Source organism: Sander lucioperca, chromosome 6, assembly GCF_008315115.2.
Source record: "Sander lucioperca isolate FBNREF2018 chromosome 6, SLUC_FBN_1.2, whole genome shotgun sequence".
Taxonomy (NCBI): Eukaryota; Metazoa; Chordata; class Actinopteri; order Perciformes; family Percidae; genus Sander; species Sander lucioperca.
This window is the reverse complement of record NC_050178.1, coordinates 19,241,673-19,267,932: the sequence shown is the minus strand read 5'-3', so window position 1 is coordinate 19,267,932 and position 26,260 is coordinate 19,241,673. Positions and strand designations below refer to the sequence as shown.

The window sequence follows — 26,260 nt, the reverse complement described above, 5'->3', positions numbered from 1 at the left end:
CCACTAGTCCGACGTCCCTTTGGTGGCGAAATTACGAATCCCTCTATGGCCATGCCAAGACCTGCCCTACGAAGCAGCTCGATTGGTTGGGGTTAGGCATTTGACCTTGAGTGGTTAAAGTGACTGGCCAATAAATGCTATTGAAGGGGGGGTCTTGGCGTGGCCATAGTAGGATTCCTAATGTCGGACTAGTGGGCTGTTGGACCAAAGGGAATTTTTTGGGTTATTGAGAGGTCAGAACAATGGAGCGTCGGAGGTCTGTATTTATCCACCGGTAAAACTCCCATTGGATGATGCGCTTCAGAAGGGTTGAAAAATGGCAACTTTCCCTCTTAGCGTTTAGCTTAGCGTGGCGCCATTACAACCATAAACACTGGCTCTAGCCATTTGCTGCTTTCCTGTTTGGTGCTGGAGGGCGCACCCCCATTGGTTGTTGACAATGTTCCTATGATTTAACTTCACTACCAAGATTTAAAACTTACGATAATATCAAACATGTTTGATTTTGTCTGAACGTCCAGACAGGAAAAAGACTGACTCGGACTGAGTTTTTTGACCACCTCACACCAAATGATTGAACCACTGGGAGAGTGCCCCAACTCTATCAAGAAATTAGTCTGCGACAGTGGAAACGCTTGAAAAGTCGTTTGGTGTTAGGTCGGCAATAATCTAAAGAGAGACTTCCCGTTCTGAGTAACAGCCTTTATTACCTAAATTTTTAACTGAATCAATGATCATTAAAAAGCAGCTCAAGACACAAACAAAAAGAAACAAAGCTCCCTGAGCAGAAATAGATATATAATAAACGTGTCTTTTTAATGGCAGGTTCAGTTTCAGAGCCCTTCCAGATGGTTGTCTCCACAAGACTTAAGTTATTTGCATCTACTGTCAATGTGAACTGAGTTACCACCGGTAAGTACGTTAAGTCTCACATACAACTTTAGCATTAAAAACCTAAAAAATATCCCGTTAAAATAACAGTTAGAGCAGATAAATTGTGATTAATTTGCGATTAATCGTGAGATAACTATGGACAGTCATGCGATTAATCGTGATTAATTATTTTAATGGATTGACAGCCCTGGTTTTTTCCACCCCATTTATGTCAAACAGCGTAGAGTAAATATAAGAAACACCTCTCACTACACAATACAACAATAAAACAGTTTTTAACCTTCATGAAGGGAAATTTTATTGCAGGACTGTTATATTCGACCGCATTCATTTTAGCTACCCAATAAATTGACAACTGAGTGTATTAATGTTGCTAAAACAATAAGAAAGCTAATTTGGCTACATATACACCGTTAGTGATAAGTGAGAGTGTAGCCACACTGACAACGTATCTTCATAAAACGGTTTGTATGATATCTTACAAAAGGTTATGCATCATTTTTCGTGCATTATCCCACGAATGTCCAGCAACACAAGCGATCAGTGTGCTCCGCCAATCCCCTGCAGTGAACCCGTTTAGGCAACAAAAGTACTTGGTTTTGTTTCTAATTGTGGTTATGTTTTAAAGAAGTATACTTTTTACACAGGACACGAACAGCGGTCTCCTGAGTGAAAGTCCTGCGTTTGTTGACCCATCCACCCCAACCTCCTCCCTATGCAGACTTTGTTGCTCTTTATACTACGTTGCCTGACTTTCTCCTTAGAGACAGCCCTGCATGTCCCGGCTCATGATTTCATGGTTTATATTTACAAATTAAAGTGTATTATTTTTCGTAGGTATAAGTATAGGAACAGAGAATGAGAACAGCCTGACACTGATCTGTTGTGTCTCTGTTGTTCTGTTGCTTTCTTTTCTACTAGAACTTTTTGTGATGGTACTTTACCTTGACAAACTACAGTATCAGATAACGGACTGTCCCGAGTTGTTATAATCTGTTTAATTAAAATTTGCAGAAGGTCGGCTTTGTTTCTGGGAGAAGACCTTAAAACACGATGAAGGACATCCAGCCGTTCATCAAAAAGAAGAAGACGATATACTTTATTGATCCCAGAGGGGAAATTCAATGCAAACCATGTGGAGGTACAATACTCCCTATACTATTGACTTTCGTCTATGTAATAATACTGCAATGGCTAAAAGTTTAAGTTTTAGTTGCCATCTATTTCCAATCTCCTACACACAAACTGCATCAAAGAACAAACAAACCTCGACGGTGGACACGTTCCAAACTTCCACAGCAGCTCTTTATCTGATCAAGGATTAAAGCCACAGATACACACTCATTTGTATGCTCAGACACACACACACACGCTAGCGCACACACACACACACACCCCTGCACGCAAACTCTACGTGACCTTGGCTTTGAATTCCCCTTCCGTTTCTGGTTTCATTCATCTACCCGCTGTGATGGAAATCACACTAAGGGGGTTTCTTCTTTTTGTTTTTCTTACTGTTCATTCACACAGAAGAAACACAATGTACACATTAAAGAAGTCCATTCATTGTTTTTGCAGAGCTGTACAAGAACGGAGACCCATCTGTGTTTGGGTTCGGCTAAGCTTGTACAACCTGACGTGCCAGATAGTTTGTTAGCACAGAGCCATCTGAGAAGCCGTCATTGGAAACTGGAAAAGGTTTGTGGTGGCAACCTGGCAGGTGATTGGATGAACCATTTGTCTATCACATCAGCTATTGTTGTTTGAACGAACAGTGGCGTCCGTCAAACAAATCGCACCCTGCCAGTAGCTTCTCACTGGACACTGATTGTTCGGTTAGTTGGAATTTCAGACACACAAACGCAGTAGGTTGGAGCCTGGCAAGATGGATTTCTGTGTGATATGTGATCCCGTGATTCTCGCGGGATCTCATGATATCGCGAAAATCCAGCTGCCATGCAACATAAAAGCTTGTACCCTAAATAAATTAATTTACAGCCGTCGGTTTACAGACAATCACGTTTTCACACTTTCTTCCTCCACAAATGTGACTTCTTTTCAAGAATAAAAGTTGAAACAAAAAATCTGTAAAGGTTTATTTCTGATAGTCCATGTTTAATTGAAGGAGAAGAAAAATCTAAAATATAGGGCTGTACCAAATGCCTTTTTTCTACATTAAAATTGTCTATTGAGGTTTTTTTAATGAAGCTTTTGACTGTCTTTCGTCATATTTAATGACGTCATCACCCTCTTAAAAATTAAAATCCTCAATTTGCAAAAATGTATTAAATCGGATTAATTGAGTTTTATTAAATCAACTTTCTTTAATGAATATAACTTGTCAGCTTTGTCGACATCGAAACATGTAGGCAGCAGTCTGATCCAATAAGGGCATAAAATAATGCAAGCCATTCTTACCCCAACTCAACATACTGACGCTTGGTCAGTGGCTCTCAGCGTCAGATACCGACCCACAATGCACCCCACTGGGGGATGGGATGCACTGGGCATAGCAGCAGGAGACATTATAATAAATGGCATTACATGCACGTTGTTTCATACCAATATCTGTAAGCTATTAAGAACTTAAAAAGATCCATCACAAAGGGGAAGTAACACAATGACAGACTGTATGGCTATTTTGGTTACAAGTTGTAATAAAACATCTAAAAGCAAAATATTAGATGCAGGACCTTGAGACAAAATCTTATCAAATGGGGGTCCGTGGTCTAATCTGTGTCAGTTTAGGGGTCCTTGACGTGGAAAAGTTTGGGAACCACTAGTCTTGCATTGCCAGACCTTCCTTCACAGCGCTGCAGAGGAGGGTCTGGCTAGTCCACACAGGATTCCCGGGGCCTGTTGCACAAAAGTAGAATGAAGAAATCCAGGATAACTGAAAAAGCACAGCTTGACTTAGTGTGGTCCGCTCATTGCGGCTTAATCGGTTGCGCATTTGCCGAGCCAGGATGAGAAGGTGAAGCTATATCAAGCCAGGTGTAGATAGCTGGGATAAGTGCACGTCCACGGCTTTCTTAAATACACCATGGTATCGATAACAGATTTACTGATGCAGAAATGGAGAAGACGCGTGCGGCATATGTTTAACCCGCTGAGCAGCAGCTGTTAATGGAAAATTATGAGGAGGTGAAATATATAATATGCAAAAAGTGAAATACGGCTGTTGTTATCAGACAGAGAGAAAAAGTCCAACAGACAAAACAACCGACTGAACGCGTAAGGATTTAAAAAGATCTACTTAGGGCCTACTAGTCACTCCACATTTTTACAAAGTTTTAATTGCTTTTAATATGCTTGTTTTGTGTTGGTTTTATTGCTGTATCTGTTTTTATGTGCTAAATGTGCTGGTTTTACTGTAAAGTGTCTTTGAGTAGCCTGTAAAGCACTATATAAATAAAATGTTTTATTATTTAGCCTACTTTGCCTTAAAAGTGAGCAGAGGGAATTCATGTTCCTCGGGCAATTTACCCTAAGGACTAGGCTTAATTTCAAACCCTTATTCATAATGAGAGAATATGTTTTACAACCATATCCACAAATCTCTATAAGCTATAATTCTAAATATCTTTCTACAATTAATGTTCATACAGAACAAACATGACAAAAACTAGAAAAAGTAGTAAGTGAGTTCAATACACACTGAAAGTATATCTGTATAACAATCTAGCCTATTATTCATGTTTTTTTTCTCACTCCCAAGCTCCAAGATGTGTGAAAGCACCAAAATAAAAAGATTAAGAAGCTTTGTGGCATTCCAACACATTCTCACTCCCATCTCGTAAAATACGGACGTTTGGTCAGGTGCCATTGTCGTCGTTATTGACGCTAAAAGTCTCCTTTAGAGTCCGCTGCACGTGTGGGAGGATCCCCCTGCCTCCCCATGTTGCACGGGGCAAATTCACGGGGAGAGCAGCGGAGGAAAAGCCCATTTCCTCCGCATTGTCCCACTTTATCTCCGGTGCACGTGCAACCATTTCTTACCATCCAAACAACTGCAATAGTAGGATTTAAATCAAACTTGTGACCGCAATAGTGACAAGTAATGCGTGTTAATAAAAATAAAGCAGAACACATTCAGAAGACAACGGAATAACTGTTAAACACGTTTATTTTGGATCAGAGCAGCAGTTGATTTAACATATCAGACTCCAGGATTAATCTTAGCCTGGCTGTTAGCCTGCTCTGGAGCAGGCTAGCTGCAAAGAATAAATCTCCATGGTTACTTGGCTGGGTTTAATTCAACCTGCTTTTGTGCAACCAAATCAAAGCTAAATTCATCCAGGATAACTTGAATATCCCGGCTTAATCCCTTATCCTGGTTTTGTGCAACAGGCCCCTGGATGGGAGAACAATGTGCTCTGGTTTGTTGGCATTTCTTTGAACCATTCACAATCGTCTTGGCTGGTGCTAAGCGATAGTCTAGCTAGCTGTCTGGATTTACCCTGCAGAGATCTGAGGAGCAGTTAACCATAGAATACCAACACAAAGAAAGCGCAAGGTAACGGACATCCGGCTGAAATGAGGGACATCCGGCGGAAATTTCCGGCAGCACCTCAACAATCCCGGAAGTGGAACGTCGTGGATATAGACTAGGGAACCACTGATGTAGGCTATTAAATTAAACTACAAAGTGTAACCACGTACACACGGGCATGTTTTTGAATGTAGTCTATTTTAAAACATTTCCCTTTTACATTAACTGTACATCTTTTTAAATTGCAAACAGGCACAATTTCTCCAAAATCCCATATCATGGGTTTGAATTAAAATGACATACTAATTCATCCTAAAATAAATGCGCAAAGGGTTGGCTTTGTTGCATTTCCAAAGTACACACTGACACATGTGGAGCAGCAACACACCAATATACAGAGGGAAACATGTGAAGCTGTCAAAATGAAATGATGGAGCGGCTAACAGGCCTCTGCTGCCAATACTGGTTGGTGGTTGACTGATGGTGAAATACCACAACAGTGAAGGAAACGCTTCACCCTCCAACCCCCGTGACCAAATCAGCCGCCAACTGTGTGTATCTGTGAAGTTGAGTGTGTGCTAACAATGTGTTTAGTGGCAGTCTGTCAGCAGCTGGTTAAGTCGGTGTCTGTAGGCTAAATTAAACTCTGTCAGTCAATAAAGAAACAGCAGCTTGGCATTTTAATAACCTGCTTCACTTACTGTGATGAAGGAATCTCTGTTGTGGTCAACCTGCAGCTTTCAACAGCATGATGCATTTATGCTAGACTCACAAAAGTGACTTGTTGACACACTGATTAGATTTAAAAAAAAAAAATGTGTCCTTAAAACATCCAGCAGTGCAAATGAACCATTAAGTCATTTGTATTTAGAGGCTGGTGGTTAGATGCATTAATGGTATACAGACGTTTTTCTGCTGATTACTTCTGGTCCAAACAGCACCTGGGAGGAACAACAGTTTCCACTCTGTTATTTCCTCGATGGCTTTTCTTTTGACTTACAATTGCCAGCGTTCCTAAGCTTTGAGACTCAGGAAATGCGTGCAATGAAGCATTTCTGTACCCTAAAACTATTTTTCTTTTCACTAAGCGTGCGGACCCTTTTATGGCCGTTCACCTAATTGTTTTTTGGACTCTTAATCCAGTGAACTCTGCATACTTCAGTGAGTTGTTTATATTGTTTTTGAGTTCACTTCTCTATAAAACATTTTTCCCATTAACAAATGACATTCCAGTTTGTTTTTTTAAATAATGGAGAGATACACAGCAGTCCCTACAAGAACGTGCACGTAACAGTGATGTGCAACCTGTAAAAATCCTCACATTTCGATGTATTCTTTAATGACGAGGAAGGAACCATTTACAATGAAAGACGTATTTGTCCTATAGCTAGTAGGGCTCTCTAACTTTGCTTTATCTAAATATGTTTTATATACTTACCTGTATCTGTTCCTAACTGTGGTCTGGTTCTTGTGTTGCTGTAACACTTCATTTTAGGATCAATTATGTCTTCTTTTCTTTTATTATGTTAATGCAACAATTGAATAGCATAGGTTGAGATGGTTTACAATTAGTATGTAGCAGGTGAACGCTGCCTCATAACTATGGATTGTAGCGGACTTGTGAAAAACTACACAAATGATTATTTTCAAACACAGGACTTTCACCCAGGAGGCGGGGTTTCACTGAAAAGTAAATTTTGTAACCCCACCCACAATCTTTTTCTAAACCTAACTGTTCCGTTCTTGTGCACAATGAAAGGTAAATGTACGTCCCGACCCAGAGCGTCAAAAAGTGAATCCAAGAGTCCTGACCAAGCGCATCTAAATATGATGCCAAAAGGCAAGAAGCAAGTCCTGAGAGTGTCAAAAACTGACGCCAAAAGTCCCAACCAAGCACGGACAAATATGACGCTAAAGGAGACTTTCTGCGTCAATAACAAACGCCAAAGGCACCTGACCAAGCTTTGCTTTTTGATGCGATGGGAGTGATAATGTGTTGGCCTTATTGCCTAGTTTTAGGATGTGGGAACGATTGAGCCCATGATAATTTCATTGATGCAACTTTGCTTACTTATAATATTGTAAATTATGTTTGTAAAATTGTACATTGTGATGTTTTGTACTTCACTTGCATTGAATATGTATTGTTTTACCTACCTGTCCAAGGACTACGGGCAGAAAATAGCAATTGTGCTACAACCTGGTGCAATGCATCGCTTCTTGTTCTTATACAAGGTAAGTGTTTAATTGTGCATTGTCCCTGTTTAAATAAAACTGACATTACTGAACAGTGGCCTGTCAGCAGTGCCAAACAGACCGAGGCAGCAAGCTACAGATACCAACAAGAGATCTCCTTAAATAATGTCTCTCTTGTTCTCATTTCAACACCGGCCACAGTTTACTCTGTCCAACCCCGTAAAAAGGCTGGGGCTGCAAAACATCTAAATAAAATTACAACCAGGCTTATTGTGGAAGCCTGACAGTCACTAGAAGGGATCCCATTATTGCGTAATGCGTGGGGAGGGAAACAAATTAAAACCTTGCATCTCAAGAGAAAGACAAAGCCATGTTTGCAGACTAAAAACTTTTGTTTGTTTGTTTTTTTAACATTTCAGCTGTGTGTATATTCCAAAGGCATTATGGTCTGATATTTAGCTACACAAACAATTAAAGCATTTGATAAAAACATAACCAATATTAGTTATAAGGTCTTCACTTTCTTTCTTCTTTCATGATGAAAATCTGCTTGGCCGAAGTAGATCCTAAACTGCCAAAATATATGAATGTTAAGGGTCTGTTGCCTTGCCACACGCCGGATCTCCCTCGCCTTCCGCTCTCTGCGTTGTCGTTCTCAAAATCCCTTCGCTACAGGAAACAACAAACTTTGAGCTAGCAAGCTACACGCTGAAAATGGCAAGTTATGAAAATAAATTTGGATGGTGCAACAAGGCAGGCCAGCTTGGTTTTTTTAGGGAATGATTGTAAAGATTTACAAAGAATATGTTTACGGCATTTACTCTCTTAACTGGGACGTTTTGGGAGCGATTGGTGGGATTGCTGTGGACGAAGTACACACGGAGATACACTGGTAAGAGCCAATGAGGTTTGACCATGTATCCAGCTAATTTAAATAGCTCACGTTACTGTATTGTGTGAACAGGTAACTTAATTTAATATTGTATGTGGCGTTTTAGTGGAACATTTGCACCCCGCAAAGCCAAAACCCCACATACAATATTAAATTAAGTTCCTTCCCGAGACCATTTAGCAGAACCACCGTCGCTGCGTCCGGAGCTTAGTGTTAGTGTTGTTTTCCTCCTATCCCACAATGTATGTGTGGTGTAGCCAGACCTTACTCAACAGCACTGTGAAGGTCTGGCAATGCTAGACTACCTTATAACTAAACTCAATAACTTAAAAAACATTATATAAACAGCATTCAAAAAGATACAAAACAGCATAATTTAAAGAAAAAAGAGTGACATAAAACCTTAAAATTGCAATGTGGTTTTCATTGTTGTACTTGAATTGGAAGTTCACAGTCGTTTATGCGTCCTATTTTACTGTAATGGTTAACCATTTTCACTTTAGGCTTTTAGCTGGTTCTCTTATCCCGATCAACTTACAAGGAGCAGCAGGATTTTGTGACTTCTTCAAAAGGTACTTCAGAGATGGATCCATTAGCTGCTGCATAGATCCAACCTGTGACCTTTCCTTTATGGGTTCTTTCTTAACCGCTAGGCCACCCTGGCTGCCAAAAAAAAAAAAAAAAACACTCCTTTTTCAGAGACATGAGGTTGTTGTTCAACAGCGATGAGCATGTAATACTTTAGGCATGTGGGCATGCTGTAGTTCATCAGGCGATACTCTCTTTCAATAGGGCGTCTCACTAGTGCAAATATCTTTAAATGATTCTTGAAAAAATATTCAAAGCTTTTGCAAACATCTGCCGAGTTCATAAAAACATTATGAAAAGATTTGTGAAGGAGACGTCTGGGGGTTCTTCTTCCGCTGCTGCCCGAAGTTTCCTCAAAGCCGTTTCACTTTTTAGAGTGTACGAAAACAACGGTTTTCTCCAGTACATAAAACTGCATCTTTGATCCAGTAATGAAGGGTGCAGTGAGTCAGTCAGTAAATCAGTTTTTAGTTTAGGAGAAAATAAGTCTTAATAAAGACATGACATCGCACATTAAAGTGGTTTGGAATAAAGGGAATGGAGAGAAAGGTCAAACAGTGGAGGATAACATGCAACTAAGTGTGTGAGTCAAAGTCAAAGCCACAACACTGCGACCACATGGTGGCCACTTTTGGCCTTTTGAGCTCATACACTGAAATATATATGTATGTATTCAAATAGAAGGGATTGTTTTATTTATCTTGTGTTTCATGCAACTTGATGAATGATCTGGTTGGATTGTTTTTTTTCTTCATTTATGGTATTTTTAGTTGAAAGAGAGTCCTACAATTGCTATTGATGTTTTAGATGCAATAGTTAAATGTGTATGTCGGGAATAGCTGGTAAAAGAAAACAAATACTGTAAATCATTTTCATAATGAGAATGCTTGCTTTCAAGTGATATAATTCACCCGACATAATGCTCCCACGAGCAATTATTGTGACACGTATGTTCATGGGAGCTTTATCTAGTGTGCAGACTCTATTTTTCTGTCTTTTACATGTTCTTCTGTCCAACACCTGGTATTTAATATTACGTTTATTTAATATAGCACCTATCACAGACAAAGTCACAAAGTGCTTCACGAGGGAAAAATATTTATATTATATTAATATTCATCATCTGGATGTGGTTGCTTTTGTAAACTTTATATATTTTACCCAACCCTGCCTCCTAGAAAATTATGATTATATACCACTAATTTGCAACAGCAAAAACATTTTCAAAGATACATAATTGCCGCCCTGATTGTGTTTTTTAAGCGGAAGAGGAGTATGTATATGCCAAGTCGCAAATTAGCAAAATGTTCACTATCAGTATATTTCATTTGCAATATCTGCTTTTGGAATCCATTATCCACTCGTAGCAACAACACGCTACAACTTTTCTTATGGTTAAGTTTCGGCACTTGCAGCTCTCTGTCAGGGTTAGGGAAAGTGTAGTCTTGCATTGCCAGACCTTCCTCCACAGCGCTGTGGAGGAGGGTCTGGCTAGTCTACACAGCATTCTGGGATGGGAGGAAAAAAGTGCTCTGGTTTATTGGCATTTCTTTAGACCAATCATAAATCGTCTTGGGCGGCGCTAAGCACTGTATGGAACAACGGTGCCGCTGCAAAATAGCAGCAACAGAAAACTCAGATTGGACAGAGAGTCTAGCTAGCTGTCTGGATTTACCCTGCAGAGATCTGAGGAGCAGTTAACCATAGTCCTCAGAAATCCACTGGAGTTTAGAATGCCAACAAGGTAACGGACATCCGGCCGAAAAGAGTAAAATCCGGCGGAATTTCCGGCAGCAACGGAGCAATCCCAGAAGTGGAACGTCGTGAATATAGACTAGGGAAAGTGAAAAGGGCTGAAAGGTAGCTATAAAATAAACCTACCAGAATCCTCAGGGGGAGATGAACTGTAGATTATCAGGCAGAAGTAACTGATATGCGGAGAGTTTGGAGAAAGTAGATTCATCCAATATACTTTCTATACAGTAACTGACCTTACAGGAAGGTTTATGATCAACCAAAGAGGTTGAGTTGTCTCATACTGTATGCACGTACTACACAACTGAGTCTGCCTCAGACTTGTAAATCGCAGACTTCCTACGTACCTGACTGCTTACCCACACAGGCACAACAAATCAATCGCAACAAACACGGCAAGCTTTAATCAAACTTTAAACTCTCAGCTATGCTGTTCTCCTGCTGCTTTTCTTCCACTCAGCGTGCTTGAATTAAGTTTACTGACTGCCCACATTTAATAGGGTTGCCACAGAAAAACACTTTGCCCAGTATACAGGCCAAGGAAACAAACAAGGATAATAAAAAGAAGAGACTGAACAACAATAGATAGAGCCAGGAGGAGGGGGCTAAAGATCAAGCTGGAAATATGGAACCACTTACGCCTTGAGAGCGCACCCTATAAAGGGTTAAAGATGGCTACGGGATAAGTGGAGCTCGTTTATCGCAAATTTGACAGTGGTAGTTAAATGGTGAGTTTTCCCTCTGAGCTGCCAGTCTGGGAAAGCAGACAAGGCTCTCTGCTCTCCTCACCTCCGGTCTTTCCCCACTCTCCCATGCTCTCCTTTTGTTGTTTATGGCTGCCTGTCTCCTCATCTTAGCCTTTAAATCCTCCTCGTGAAGCTGGACAAAAGGAGAAGAGGATTTTCTCATCTGTCTCTGCTCTCTTCTCGCACCATTACACTCTCTATTTTTCATCGCTGCTTTGGGCCTGCAAGACTATCTTCTCCACTTCATCGCCATCCATCCCATCCTCTTTTAACCCCTTTTCCCCCTCCTTGTCTCTTTCTGTCCCTCGCTGTGGAACTAAAATCTTCAACCTGCCACCCCTGGAGTGCTCGCAGATGTCCACAGCCTGGCGCTGAAGCGGGCACTTGCCAGTAGCCCAGATGCATTTGCGACTCGTTGCCATTGTGATGTCCTTCCTATGCGAGGTGATCAAAATGGGGTCTGGCGTGGTGCAGAAGCAAAGCGGTGAGTACACTGGGAAAACAAGCTCAAAGAGGAGTTTGGGCTTGAACCTATAAAATGAGAATTTCTGCAGTCACTTGTTGTAAACTCTCTTCAATTTCTTAGTGGTTAACGGAGCAGATATATTGCACATGACAAAACTGACTGAAATCTGTACATCCGTCCATAATACAAAAGAAGTGAAGAAATGTTCATTATAAAATGGATATACTAAAGTTCTTTAACAAGTGATACATTTACAACAAGAAAAAAATAACTATAACTTTAACATGAGGAGACAGTATAACATGTAAAAGTTGTTTCTTATTAAATAAAGTTTAAACTAGAATTACAAAATGTGTTACTATCATTTAAGATATTTGTACACTAGACAGCAGGTGTCGGTAAAAAAATAAAAAGCTGTTGATGTTCTCTGCCGTTTATTCAACTATTATTTGTATTTAATATTGGATTAAAGAAACAGAAGAAATGGTTTCTCAGTACAGGATGTCTCTTCACTATCGTTAGGCGATGTAAACATTAAAATAACAGGCTATCAAGGTTTTATTTCTCTGATCTAATCCAGGATATATGACATTACATGAAGAGGTTGATGCCTTGCTCAGTAGTCCTTTAACAAGACAGACATTTGTCATTTTATAACAGCTTTTCCATCCAATTGCTCCAATTTCAGAAATCAAACACTTTTATATTACTCTGCCGGACAAGTTCAATCTGGATTATTTAGAAATCTTAGTCACAAATTTAGCCCCCACTTTATATATATATATATATATATATACATATATATATACATACACACACACACACACACACACACACACACATATACATATATATATATATATATATATATATATATATATATATATATATATATATATTTTTTTTTTTTTTTTCTTTTGCATGCCTCACAGATATCAGAGGCTGAATTGTTAGGCTCTGCACCAGCAGACGCTCCACAGTGGTTGGAAATTCTCCTGGAAACCAGATTTGTGGCTAATGAGTCCTTATAACCCTAATCTAATAGAGGGGGATCCGTTCTCAATTACACCGTCATTTTGGCTTCTGATGTTTCCACACGGAAATAAAGAGACATCAATCAATTATTTTATATAATAGGAACAACTCATCATAAAAATCAAGTATCTGATTAAAAAAAAAGATATGACAATTGATGAAAATTTGAGCAGTCGTAAAAGAATAGTAGAACGAGACCTTTAATGTGCAATAAGTCATCACACAAAAACTACTCCTTGAAAGAATTGGACAAATGTTAAAAAAAAATCTTATATTTTTAGCATGACAGTGTGCAAAGTTGAAATTAAAATCATATTATTGTTGTCTAAAATGATACAAAATGACTTTTGTCTTGGATGAAGGCATTTGATGCTAATAGATCAGAACAGCTTGAATCTAGAAATCATTTTTAGGTCTGAGGGGTCAAATGCTGGTTGTGGGCACGACAGGTTGACCCACTGTCAGAATTCATCACTTCACACCGGCGGGATTTCCGTTGTCATTTCATCCTTCCCTCCCGCCATCCTCCCCCAGTACCCCTTTTTCCCTCCTCACACCCCCTCTTCCCAAACTCTCCCAGCCGTTCACCCTCTGTCACATCTGGACCTGGTTCCCTTAGCTGTTAAAACTCACACACACACAACTGAAAAGGTTTGAAGTGTTTCAGAGCAGAACATTGAACTGTAGAGGTCAGGAGGTTGGACCCATTATTTTGCCCATTAGTGTTTCTGTAAGGTTACTGTAGACAATTGTGAGCACCTGTGAGAATTCAGAGGGAGTGAGACTTTACATTGTGGTCTAATACCCCATATTACACCACAATTAACCCAACCTAACATTCTGAAAAGTGAAGCCAGTGCTGAAGCTCCTTAAACCTGCATTGTATCTAATTTCCAGCAGGGGGCGACTCCACTGGCTCCTAAAAGAAGTCTCTATAGAAGCCTAAAGGGGAAATGAGCCTACTTCTCCCTTGATTTATTACCTCAGTAAACATTTTCATAACAAGTGTATGCTCTCAATCGCTAGTTTCTAGTAGTATTCTTCAATACAGCATGATGTTCATTTTGTAAATTATGGTCCCATTTATTTTAAAATAGACGATAAAGCAGGGCATGCTTTAGGGGCGTGGCTACACGCCAACCTGTCAATCAGGACAGAGGCTTAGCAATGCTAACCATGGCACGGTGGGCATTAAAATAGACCTGAACTTGTTTTTGGGTTGTCATATTTAACTTTGACCCTCTCACTGTGCGTTTTCACGTCATCAAAGTTAGTAGTTAACACTTTGTTTGGCTAAAAATGTCTTGTTCAGCGTTATGACAACCAAGCTTACTAGCTACCACTACCTGGTAACTTAAGGGAAAGTGTGCAGATTTTCTGTTCTGCCGTACATGCAGATGAACGGCGCCAGTAACCTGAGGTCCGCGTTTACCCGCCGGTAAATCTCCACTTGGATGACTCGCGTCTGAAGGGTTGAAAATCGGCAACTTTCCCCCTTTTAGCCATTTAGCTTAGCACAGCGCCATGAAACCATAAACAACACTGGCTTGGCCGCATCATCCTCCCCAGCTCCACCCTCGCGTCAAAAATCGCCACATCGAGTTGCAAAAACCAAGATGGTGACAAACTCGAGGCTTCAAAACAGCAGTCCACAAACCAATAGGTGACGTAACCGATGCCCTGCCAACTATTTTTACAGTCTATGCTTTGTACCAACAATTACAAAACAGAATTTTCTCCATATTATGCAACTTAATAATCAAAGTTGATTATTTTTACATTTTGGGCTTCGCAGCAATGACGTTTGACGAGCTTGGAAATAATTATGTCTTCTTGTTTAAATGCACATCAAAAGTTATTCATCCAGTGTTTGCACTCTGCATTTTCTACCCACAAACAACAAAAGGACACGTTGTGTGAAGTGTGTGTTTGTGCAACAGCTCTGACTGATTGATGTCAAAACATCAGTAACTCAGTTTCCTGTTATTCTTTTCCTCCAGGCCCTGTCCTGTTTGCCACCCTCTCTGCAAATATATGTAATAATAAGTTAAGAGAAGGTAAAATCACAAATAAACAGACTCGTTCACACAGCAACTAAAGTGATGGGGACGAAGGAGCATCCCTCCCTCCAAACGCTCTTTGAAAAGACTATTTAGGCTAGGAAAATGATCGCGGACCCCTCCCACGTCCTGTATTCAGAATATGAACTGCTCCCATCAGGAAGACACTATAGGGTTCCAATTAAATACAGGAGAAGATGCCTGAATAGGTATAAAAATTCTATCATCCCTCTGTCAGTGAATCTCCTAACCTCATGGACATCAGGAGGGTGTAAAATTTCACGTATTTGAATGCACTTTTATGCGTTACTGCACTTTAATTGTATGCATTTGTATGTGGCAGCCTGTATGTCCGAGACAAACGTCCCTAGGGACAAATAAAGTAATCTTGAATAGGGCTGCACGATATGAGGAAAATATCTAATTGTGATTATTTTGACTGATATTGTGATATGATTTACGATATTGTAGGCAATGATACATTTTGTATCATTCTCATAAAAAAAAAAAAAAAATTAAAATTAAAATGATTTTTGCGAGGTTCTGTACCAAACAAAGATGTTTTCTAAAGTCTGTAGGATAGGATTTGTAGACTAGGATGTCTCTGCAGCAACACAATACTTGTTTATACTTGAATGCCCCCCCCCCGTGTTCAGTCCATAATGCGATTTTCATAAAATTGCGATTAATTGTGTAGCCCTAATCTTGAATACAATTCTTGATAATTGACCTAACTTGAAAAATGTGAAACTTAAAACATAGCACAACCGTGTGCATTTCCCAAAAGCAGAAGAATCACCTCGTGTTTTATGAGCTTTTGGGTGAATTCTATTTGCAGTCAATAAGCTGACAAATCTGCTAAATGGTTTTGACATGAAGCCTTCATCAGTGCATGTGTGACAGCACTGAGCTCTCTCTTTTAACAGACACATCACCGATCTGCTGCTGTAAGAGACATAACCTCATACCAGCCAAGCTGCATCTCAGTAGAAGCGCAAGAATGAAAGCTTATTATAGGCTTATCACTTCAGTTCAGTCACTTTGTTATCCCAAATGAGAAACTAGATCTGCAGTCGGAAGTGCAAGATAATAAAAAAAAGACAACAAACAAAGTACAAATAAACAAAAAGACAACAATACAAAGACATGAAGTACAACAATGTTTTCTATACGCAATACATACACCACAGGAACAATCTGCACTCAGCACATTGGAGAAACCCATCATTCAAAGTCTGGGGTGAGAATATAAAGATGCAACACAACTCCCCTGTTATTACGTGATAAAAAAAGGTGTTAAAAATCTTTAACCCAACTGCTATCAATTGTCCAGACATCCACACGTGTGTCATAAGGGACTGCACATCTTGTGTTATTTTAACACGTCACCCCACCTGGCACATTTTTCTTGTTAAATGTACACATTGTAGAGCATTGTGGGTATTTTGGCACCATCTACAGAAGCAGCGGCTGCTGTATGTTACTGGGAAATCGCACCCTAAAACGGAATTCTTGCTATTTCTAGAAGTGAGGCGGTGGAGGCTAATCCCACCTGAACTCACCTTTCATTTTGTGATCTTTTTTATTGGCAACATGGAGTTTAACCTTCACAAGTTGATATCCAATATAACAGCAAAGTATGATGTAGTATCATACTGATCCATGTACAAAATCTGAAGATTTTAAAAAAGAATTTAAAAAAAAGAAGTAATAAATGGCCTTTTGGTCTGTTTATGTGAAAAATATTTTGTGATAATTAGGTCATTGATTTAGAAACAAGCAACATTTACAGCTGACATAAAAGGACACTCAACGCCATGAAATGTATATTTGAATAAACATCTTTTAAAAAAAATCATATGATCATAGTTAACAAGGTTTAGATTTGTGATGTTTAACAAGCCCGGTTTATCACTGGAGTACACACGAGATTAGTATTTAAAAAAAAAAAAAAAAAAAAGGTCTGCATGCTACATTACTAAAGTTCAAGATTTTCACATACGATTTTCTGTCATGAGAGTAAAACTGCTTTGGTTGTTTTGATTGTCTTTTGTTCTCCCCAAAAGAATTCTAACAGCACTTTGTCTTGGGGAGAAAAAACCATCTTACGTTACGTATTTCACATTTTTTTCCTGATGTTTCTCTGTCACAACTTGGCGTGTCCATCAAACCATTAGAAAATATGTATCATGAGACTTTATTGTTTCTATTCAAAACCATCTAAACGTTTCTCACCCTCACCACATCATGTGAATTCAGTTTTAGGGTGGAATGCCCCTTTTTAAATACTTGCATGTTTCCCTGAAACCCCAGTGGAGCTTGTTACACCTGGTGCTTGTTAAAAACACAGTGCAATCCCATGCAAGGTCAGAGGTCACCATTTTACGCTACCTAAACCTGCCGCACCTCTAAAAGCCCCTTAAGCCTGCAGATCGATAGCACATGTGAAGAGAAATGCTTTTCAGACAACGAGTCGAGACCACAAAGTAAAGCCCCAAATCAGAGAAATGAGTTATTCTGGGGAAATGTGCTCCATTCTTCTCTTCTTTACTTACTCGTCATCTTCTCATCTCTGTTCTTAAACTATTAATAACTCTGCCCAACTCTTCTAAACTGAGATTACTTGAAAACGTATCCTTAACATGTGTAGGGTCAAAGGTCATTGTTAAGTGCTACCTAAACCGGCACAAAACAATGACAGATTGACAAGAAAATCACTAACAGTTTGGGTTTGGAGGCCCAGCAAGAGTCAAATGTTAAAGTGTGACAAAATGGGTCACTGAGTAATTGTGAAACAAAGTCTCCTTGACTTGTTATTACGTATTGTTTGTCTTTTTCTTTGGTGTTTTGGTGTTTCTGCTGTGCAACATTTCCCAGGTATCGCCTGTCGTTCTAAAAACCAGTGGTGGAGGAAGTATTCAGATCCTTTACTTCAGTAAAAGTACTAATACCACACTGTAAAAATACTCTGTTACAAATAAAAGTCCTGCATTGAAAATGTTACTTAAGTATGTATCATCAGGTAAGTAAGTATCATCAGGAAAATGAACTTAAAGTATTAAAAGTAAAGAAATATCCTCACATTTTACAAACTGGAAAGGATCCAACCAGTTGTGTGTTTAATGGTCTAATTATTTCAGCTGGACCTGTAGGCCTTTATGTTGTTGGGTAGTTCCATTTATAATAAAACATCAGATTTCATAAACTACATGTGTTTTGTGTGCAAACATCTTAATTTGTAAAGTAACTAGTAACTAAAGCTGTCAGATGAATGTAGTGGAGTAAAAAGTACAATATTTCTCTCTGAAATGTAGCGGAGTAGAAGTAGAAAGTGGCATGAAAAGAAAAGACTCAAGTACAAGTACCTCAACATTTGTACTTAAGTACAGTACTGGAGTAAATGTATTTAGTTACATTCCACCACTGCTAATAGTGTAGTAGAATATACTGTGATGTCCTTTTCCATGTTTCTTTCTGGCGATTACATTTCTGAAAGGTTTCTGAAGATGTGTCCGAAATCACGGGTCAGCTCCTTCATAGTTTACATTTCTTGACCGAATATGTCATAACTGGCCAACAGTGTCGGGCCAAGCTCAAAGACTCCTGCAGATGTAGCGAGAGGTGCAGCTTGTTGTTGCCAGAATTTAGATAATTGTTTGTTGCCCTCAGTTTCCTATGCATGCTGCATACTGGTCAGTGTTTAAGGTGTGTTCACGTCAACTCAACCCTTTACCACTGAACAAAAAAACAACTAACATCTGGCTTTTGTGTGCAGTGGGAAAGGTTACAATCGGCATTCATTCCTGGGACATATGACTGCGGAAGTCACATGTTATTTATCAGCAGTAATGGAACCATGACACCCAGGTGGACACGTTCATAACGGTATTAAAGGCTTGTTGACACCATCGGTAACTTCTGAGACTCATCTCAGCCGCAACTTCCGTCTGTCTTTGTGCAAGCAGTTCCAAATTAGTCGGCACCGAGTTTAAAAGAGAAACTAAATAAGTCACGGACGTAAAAAAGAAGCATCCACCGTAACATTTTCACTGGCCTCCATGCTGCTTTCTACTGTTTACTAACCCTATTTTCTGCCGTGTTTGTGACACCAGAAAAAATGGCAATGGGAAAGGAGTCTATTTTAAGTTTATCTGTGTTTTTTGCCCCCAACGGCTCCTTCCAGGCAGCGCTGCCTGGAAGGCACTAGGGATTAGGCACTGGTTAGGGTTAGGGTTAAGGTAAAGTGACCAGATTTCTGAGACAAAATCTGGGGACATTTTCAGCTCAGAATTGTTAATACCTCCAAATAAGGTAATGTTTTTATCTTTGTAAAACTTAAAACGGGGACACTGCCCCAGGGGCATCACTGAAGAAAATGTTGTCTATTTTAACGTTTAAATTCCTCAATCTGGTGCACTTTGAAAAGAAATTCAGAGGTTAGACTTGATTATTGTTATCTATGGATGGAAATATTTGTGCTGTAGCCTGAACTATTTTGCACTTCAGAATTATAACCATGCATACACAGGTGGAATAGTTTTTTCTTCATATTTTTCCATTAATGTCACTAGGAAGCATACCAGTAGAAATATATATTCATATTTGTAAGTGGATAAGTAAGTGGGATTATCTGGAATCTGGCAATATAATAACCATTATGGTGGGATACACTGGCTAAGCAATTTACAAAAATGTCTGTGCTGACATAAATAGTTTACATGAGAATACATTATAATTTTGGCCCTTTGGCTGAGTCTCTATCAGAGGAAGAGCAGGAGTGCGGTTGTGAAGAAGTTGGTAATTTCATGGCGCAGATTAACACTTTTGCATGCACTATATCTGTGTCACATTCTCATTAGGGGCTGAGCCCCCCTAAAGGTCTAATCCTAGAATCGCTGCTACTTCATACTTTTACACCACTACACCTCGACATGTTGTAATGTTTTCTGCACTACATTTATCTGACAGCTTTTGCTTTATTGCTTCACACTGGGCTTGTTTCTGCAACAGCTCATTCATTGAGTTTCAGATACATTTAAAACTATTGAGGAAATATTTTCCTTTGACATTGGTCCAGTATTAAACGAGATCACTGCAGTCGGCAATGACGAAACAAGCTACAATGTAAATTAATGGGACGTCAATTGTCCAGCTTGTATTTCAATTCAATTCAATTTTATTTATAGTATCAAATCATAACAAGAGTTATCTCGAGACACTTTACAGATAGAGTAGGTCTAGACCACACTCTATAAAGCCCCAACAATTCCAATAGTTCCCCCAAGAGCAAGCATTAGCAGTGGCTATTGCGACAGTGGCGAGGAAAAACTCCCTTTTACGAAGAAACCTCGGCAGACCCAGACTCTTGGTGGGCGGTGTCTGACGGTTGGGGTTATGACGGCGTTTTTTTTTTTTTTTACGTTCATAAAAGTGCTTGTTTTGCCACTGACAGGCTCAGATTAATATTCTAAGTGTCTGACAACATTATGGAAAAAAAAATTCTAAGGAGGTCGATCTTTCTGTTAAAGAGTAAGATCCTTTTTTAAACCTAAAAAAAGTCCACGAAATTGCGTTCACTAAACCCACCAGACCCAATAAACAGTAATTTTAGCATCGTAAAATGGGTATTCTAGAACATCTCTGAGCTCTGAGGCTTGCTCTGGCTGTCTTGAGCCTGTGCGTGTAGGGTGCACCAGTATTTCATTCCAATTTCGGGTCTGTCAGTCACAGTGAAAACCGGGGACATTTCCGGGGACAGCTCCAGCCGGGGACAGGTCACCGAAACTGGGGACTGTCCCCGGAAACCGGGGACGTCTCGTCACCCTAGGTTAAGGTTAGGGTTAGGTGCCTTGGAGTCAGCGGTCGCAGCGCTGCCTGGAAGGAGCAGTTGGGGGCAAAAAACACCATCAAGCCTATTTTTAGTGGGTTTTACCAAGTTTAAAAATATACACGCTAATTTTGGTGGGAAAAGGGTATAAGTCTAAAATCTACAATTTATCTGACTAGCTCAGGGATTTAAAACACAGCTGTGTAGGCTACTAGTTGAACCAGATTTCTATCAGAACAAGCACATGTTCAACTGAACTGCAGCTAAACCATAGCCTTTACATTACTGGCAAACTGGCATGTCTTGCCTTCAGGGGAGGGGGGGCAAGGGTGGCCAGTGCCACCGTAATATTAAGCCTCAACCCCCCTTTGGCCCCCCTAACTGTGGCAGATATTTTCATACATTTTTAACCCCACCTTTATCCCCAAAGAGGGGACATTATTATTATTATTATGTGTATCGTTAGTCTTGTGTCGAACCAAACTTTGGAGGGTTGGTGGTATGTGGGTCAATGACGTGACCATTTTTTTGTGTCTATAAGGTTAAATTAAATTTAAATACATTAAATTTAAAAAACAGACAAACAAATTACGTTAATACATATTTTTAAGAGGCCATATTTCAAAGAGTTTGGTTTTAATTAATTTTAAGAGAATAATTGGCGATTAATGGCAAAAATGTCTAAGTGGTTGTAACGGTCAAAATTTTTATCTTGCTTAAAAAGGTCAAATTTCTTAATAAAAAATCCCATAAACTACTTCGGCATTAACCTAAATTAAAGGTTATTATACGTATTTACAATATATTTTAAAATGATGCTTATATTTATTTTAATAATTTAGGGAATCCTGTCAGTCATGCTAGCTTCCTGAAATGTCAAGTGGTGTAACCACCATTTAAGGTGCCATTTTGTTGAAATCAGCAAGAAGACCACATGACAGGAAGTTACATCAGAGAAAAGGACCCCTGATCAGCATAACTGCTGCATCACAAGGTTAATAACTCTCTGATAAATATAAGTTAATAAGACATTTTTAGGTTAAGTTCAGTTCTTTGGTTCACATGTCAAATGGTATGACCCAAGTAAAACATTGAAAAACATTATTTTGAATAAAAATTAGTATTTAGTGTAAAAATTATGTTTGATTATTTACACCAAGGCCATATGCTGATATATGTGTCCATTATAATGCCTGACAAATTTGATTTTACATTTACATTACATCCTATTACAAGCCTCTCAATTTTTGGCCAATCTTTTCAAATATAACTAGTTCAGTTACTGGTTCAAGAGGTTATATGAACTTAATTACTATTTAGAACTATTTGTATGTGTTCATTGTTTGTATTTTTTAAAAGTGGAGGTAATTTAGCCAACACTTTATTAAGATAGCTTATTTAGCTAGGCTAGGCTAAATCATTATAGTGCAAGGACTTAGTGTTTAAAAAAGGTTTTACCCTTAAATTAAAATTTCCATATCATTCCTTTGCAATGTTACAATAATTTCTTAACAATTTAATAACAGAATGAGGCAGTTGAACTGTGACCCCTAATGTGGTACAAGAACAGCAGCTTTAAAATACATAAAACATTTTGGGATTATTTAAGTATAAAATGTTACTTAAATATTAAAAATGCCATTGAAAAAATGCAGTTTATCAAATTGAATTCAGGTAAATGCACCAGAATAAGTTAAAGAGCTCATATTATGCTCATTTTCAGGTTAATATTTGTATTTAGAGGTTGTACCAGAATAGGTTTACATGGTTTAATTTTCAAAAAACACCATATTTTTGTTGTACTGCACATTGCTGCAGCTCCTCTTTTCACCCTGTGTGTTGAGCTCTCTGTTTTAGCTACAGAGTGAGACATCTCACTTCTATTCCATCTTTGTTGGGAGTCGCACATGCGCAGTACCTAGGTAAGGACTTCTAGCCAGTCAGAAGCAGAGTATGAGGGTGTGCCATGCTAGCAGCTAGGCGAGCATTATAACGTGTGTTGTGACCACGTTTGTCTCTGAAGTAAAGGCTGGACTACAATACAGCTGTTTGGAGCAGTTTGTGAACAGTGTTTTCTGTTGGAGATGGTAAGTTCCTTTGGGGAGGACTTTGGGCTTTTTCACTTTGTAAACCTATGACATCCCAAAAAGTATAATATGAGCGCTTTACCTGTTAACATGTTAAAGAGCATGCACAACCCTAAACAGACTTGCTTCTCCCTCTCCCTTTTACCGATCTACCTCTTTCTCACACACAAATACTGTTCACACATACACACACAATTTGTTAAGATGTTAGTTGTTTAATTTAATCTAATGAGTTTTAAATTTAAATATTTGTCATTGAAATGAAATGAAACGCCAAGTTCAATAAACTACTTTGAGTTTAGTGTCACTTACAAGCATCACGTCAGGTGGTGTAACTGGTTTGTGTCAAATGGGGTAACCAGTATTTTTCTTGAAAAAATGATAATGTGCAGGTAAATTAATGTTTGATAAAATGTAATACTCTACTCCACTGTAGAAACAAATTTTAAGACTTTTTACACAATTTGTCCAAGATTATTTAGAAAATAAATGTTTCCAGCACGTCTACCACTTGATATTGCAATAACAAATATAATTTAAATTTAGAAGTAATCCTAATAAAATCTATTTTTGGGTGAAATTTGGAAATAGGAGTTATATTTGTATGAGTGCACTCACAAACAATTGAGTGGATGAAATATTAAATATTAAATCATTCCTTTGTGGTTACACCACTTGACATTTTAGGTCCATTTGGTCCTACCTTTGATAAAAAAATGGTGAAAATCCTATTTCAAATGAAATAAAATGTACAATAACACAAAATATACATTTTAACGAAACTCAAGGATGCCTTTAAAAAAGCTTTTTCAAAGTTTTTAAATTTTTTCATCTGGCCAACCCTTATTCGTCATTGACCCATGTAACACTCGTGCTTAATATATTTGGTAGCCCTAAAATCGCATGTGGCGGAGGAGGGTCTGGCTAGTCCACATAGCATTCTGGGATGGAAGAAAATCTTTTATTTATTGGTTTATTGGCATCATCATAATCCTCATGGGCGGCGCTAAACTCTGCACGCAGCCGCTGCAATTAGTCGTGCGAGAGAGTCTAGCTAGCTGTCTGGATTTACCCTGCAGAGATCTGAGGAGCAGTTAACCATAGTCCTCATCAATCCACCGGAGTTTAAAATGAAAAAAGGAGGAGGAAGGGAACAGACATCGGCGAAAATACATGCATCCAGCGGAATTTCCTGCAGCACTGGAGCAATCCCGGAAGTGGAACGTCAAGGATATAAACTAGATAATTAGTAACCCTGTCTGAGAAAGAAGTGACATCTTCCCTCGCAATGACACAATGATATAAGTTTGATTATAGTGTTGGCTTTAAAAGAACACACATGGTAAAATATATTAGAAATGAACCTAAACCTTAGTTAAACCAGGTCTACAGCAGGTTTAAGTTAAACCTCAGATACACTGAGCTCTACAGGGGTCTAGTTGATTTCAGTAAGACACAGCAGCCAGGATCAGACTAAACCAGAGGTGCAGTTTAGCTGAAGAGTTACTCCACATCAATGTCAATAATGCAAGGAATGAACTCCACTGCAGCTTGGACACATTGTTGTTAGTTACAGGACTTAAATAAATGGAAGTGACAGGATATTCCTTTTTACATGGAACCAGTTACAGTCACATTCATTGTTTGACATTATGTAGAGTATTTAGCTAATGCTGGGAGGTACATGACGGGAATTTAGTTCTTTCCCAGGGAAAATTTGACAGGACTCAAACTGCTGATGGACAAATTGGCTGTTAGGGATTTTTATCTTTCAATCACATGTTACTGGACAGTCTCTGTAACACCTGACTGCTCAACCCTCAGTGGGAAAACCTGCAAATATGTCTTGAAAATGAAGGAAAGCCCTACCCTTGTAGTCCATTATTTTCTGACCAAGCACATTAAAATATGAAGCCAAAGCGATACCCAGAGCGTTGGAAAATGACAACAAGGGGTCATGACCAACTGTCAGCATTTGACGAGTTGGGAGTGAGAATATGTTGAAACTACAGCCCCGTTACTGACTTTTACTTATTTTGCTCCATATATTACTACAGTACATATTCTATATCTGCCTACATATTTCCCAAATTGCCAACAAAAAAAACAGGGACATAGAAAGAGTACTTCCAGAATATTGTTCTCAAGTAAAAGTACTGTAAGACATTTTACTCAAAAGTAAAATCATGGTAAAAATGTAGTTTAGTAAAGTAAAAAGTAGGTCAGTTAAATGTACTCTGAGTAAGAAAAATATGTGATACTACTGTTAAATTAAAGAACATCTTTAGGCTACAAAATAAATTGCATAAAATGTCGACGTACACACAGTGGAACAACATGAGCCCTTATGTCCAAACCAAACACACATTCCATTTCTCGAGACGGCATTCTTCAGCCTGTTCATACAACTGATCATCAATAATAAATACACAGCCTCCTTCCTCAGTTCAGCCTCACTCGATTTAACCAGAAGGAGGCAAAACTCAGACAATTTAACAAAACTGACCGTTAATAAATACAAAAAAAAGGGGCTGTGGACAACGCAGCGGGTGCAACGAGCAATATTAAGCCACATAAAATAAATAGCCAGAAACCATCTCATATAGAATCAACAGCAGAATAAAACATCACAAAGAAACAACACAGAGATGTGTAACACTCCACAGCAGCTGCAGCCACAAACGCATATTACAGCAAAGGTGACACAGCGCGCCGCACGCACACACACACACACACACACACACACACACACACACACACACACACACACACACCAGTGGGTGTTGACGTAGTCACTGTGAGAGGGACTTTAATGAGTTTGTTGTTGTACTCACCTGTCTGCACGTCATTCTGCAAGTCTTGAGTCACAAGGTCCTCCACAATCTACATAACATTAATATATCCAGTCCACTCAGCCCCTCTGTCCCAGTATAACCAGTCCACTCAGCCCCTCTGTCCCAGTATATCCAGTCCACTCAGCCTCTCTGTCCCAGTATAACCAGTCCACTCAGCCCCTCTGTCCCAGTATAACCAGTCCACTCAGCCCCTCTGTCCCAGTATAACCAGTCCACTCAGCCCCTCTGTCCCAGTATAACCAGTCCACTCAGCCCCTCTGTCCCAGTATAACCAGTCCACTCAGCCACTCTGTCCCAGTATATCCAGTCCACTCAGCCTCTCTGTCCCAGTATTTCCAGTCCACTCAGCGTCTCTGTCCCAGCTTTC

The 26,260-nt window shown here is 39.2% G+C and overlaps 1 protein-coding gene and 1 long non-coding RNA gene across 3 annotated transcripts in view; one reads left to right on the top strand and one right to left on the bottom strand.

Annotated features, from left to right (window-relative positions):
- Window positions 1-7,161: 7,161 nt before the first annotated feature.
- Window positions 7,162-25,221, bottom strand: LOC118495249. The gene is made up of 3 exons (XR_004897577.1): window positions 25,211-25,221; window positions 13,622-13,624; window positions 7,162-7,387 (listed from the first exon to the last, which is right to left on the bottom strand). It is a non-coding gene; the product is annotated as an uncharacterized LOC118495249 (long non-coding RNA).
- Window positions 11,160-26,260, top strand: part of rspo4 (R-spondin 4) — a 61,801-nt gene continuing 46,700 nt past the window's right edge. For both annotated transcript variants that reach the window (XM_036001984.1, XM_036001983.1), the window contains exon 1: window positions 11,160-12,047. In XM_036001984.1, coding sequence (XP_035857877.1) covers window positions 11,963-12,047 — 85 coding nt within the window. In that variant the 5' untranslated portion in view covers window positions 11,160-11,962. The remainder of the gene's footprint in view (window positions 12,048-26,260) is intronic.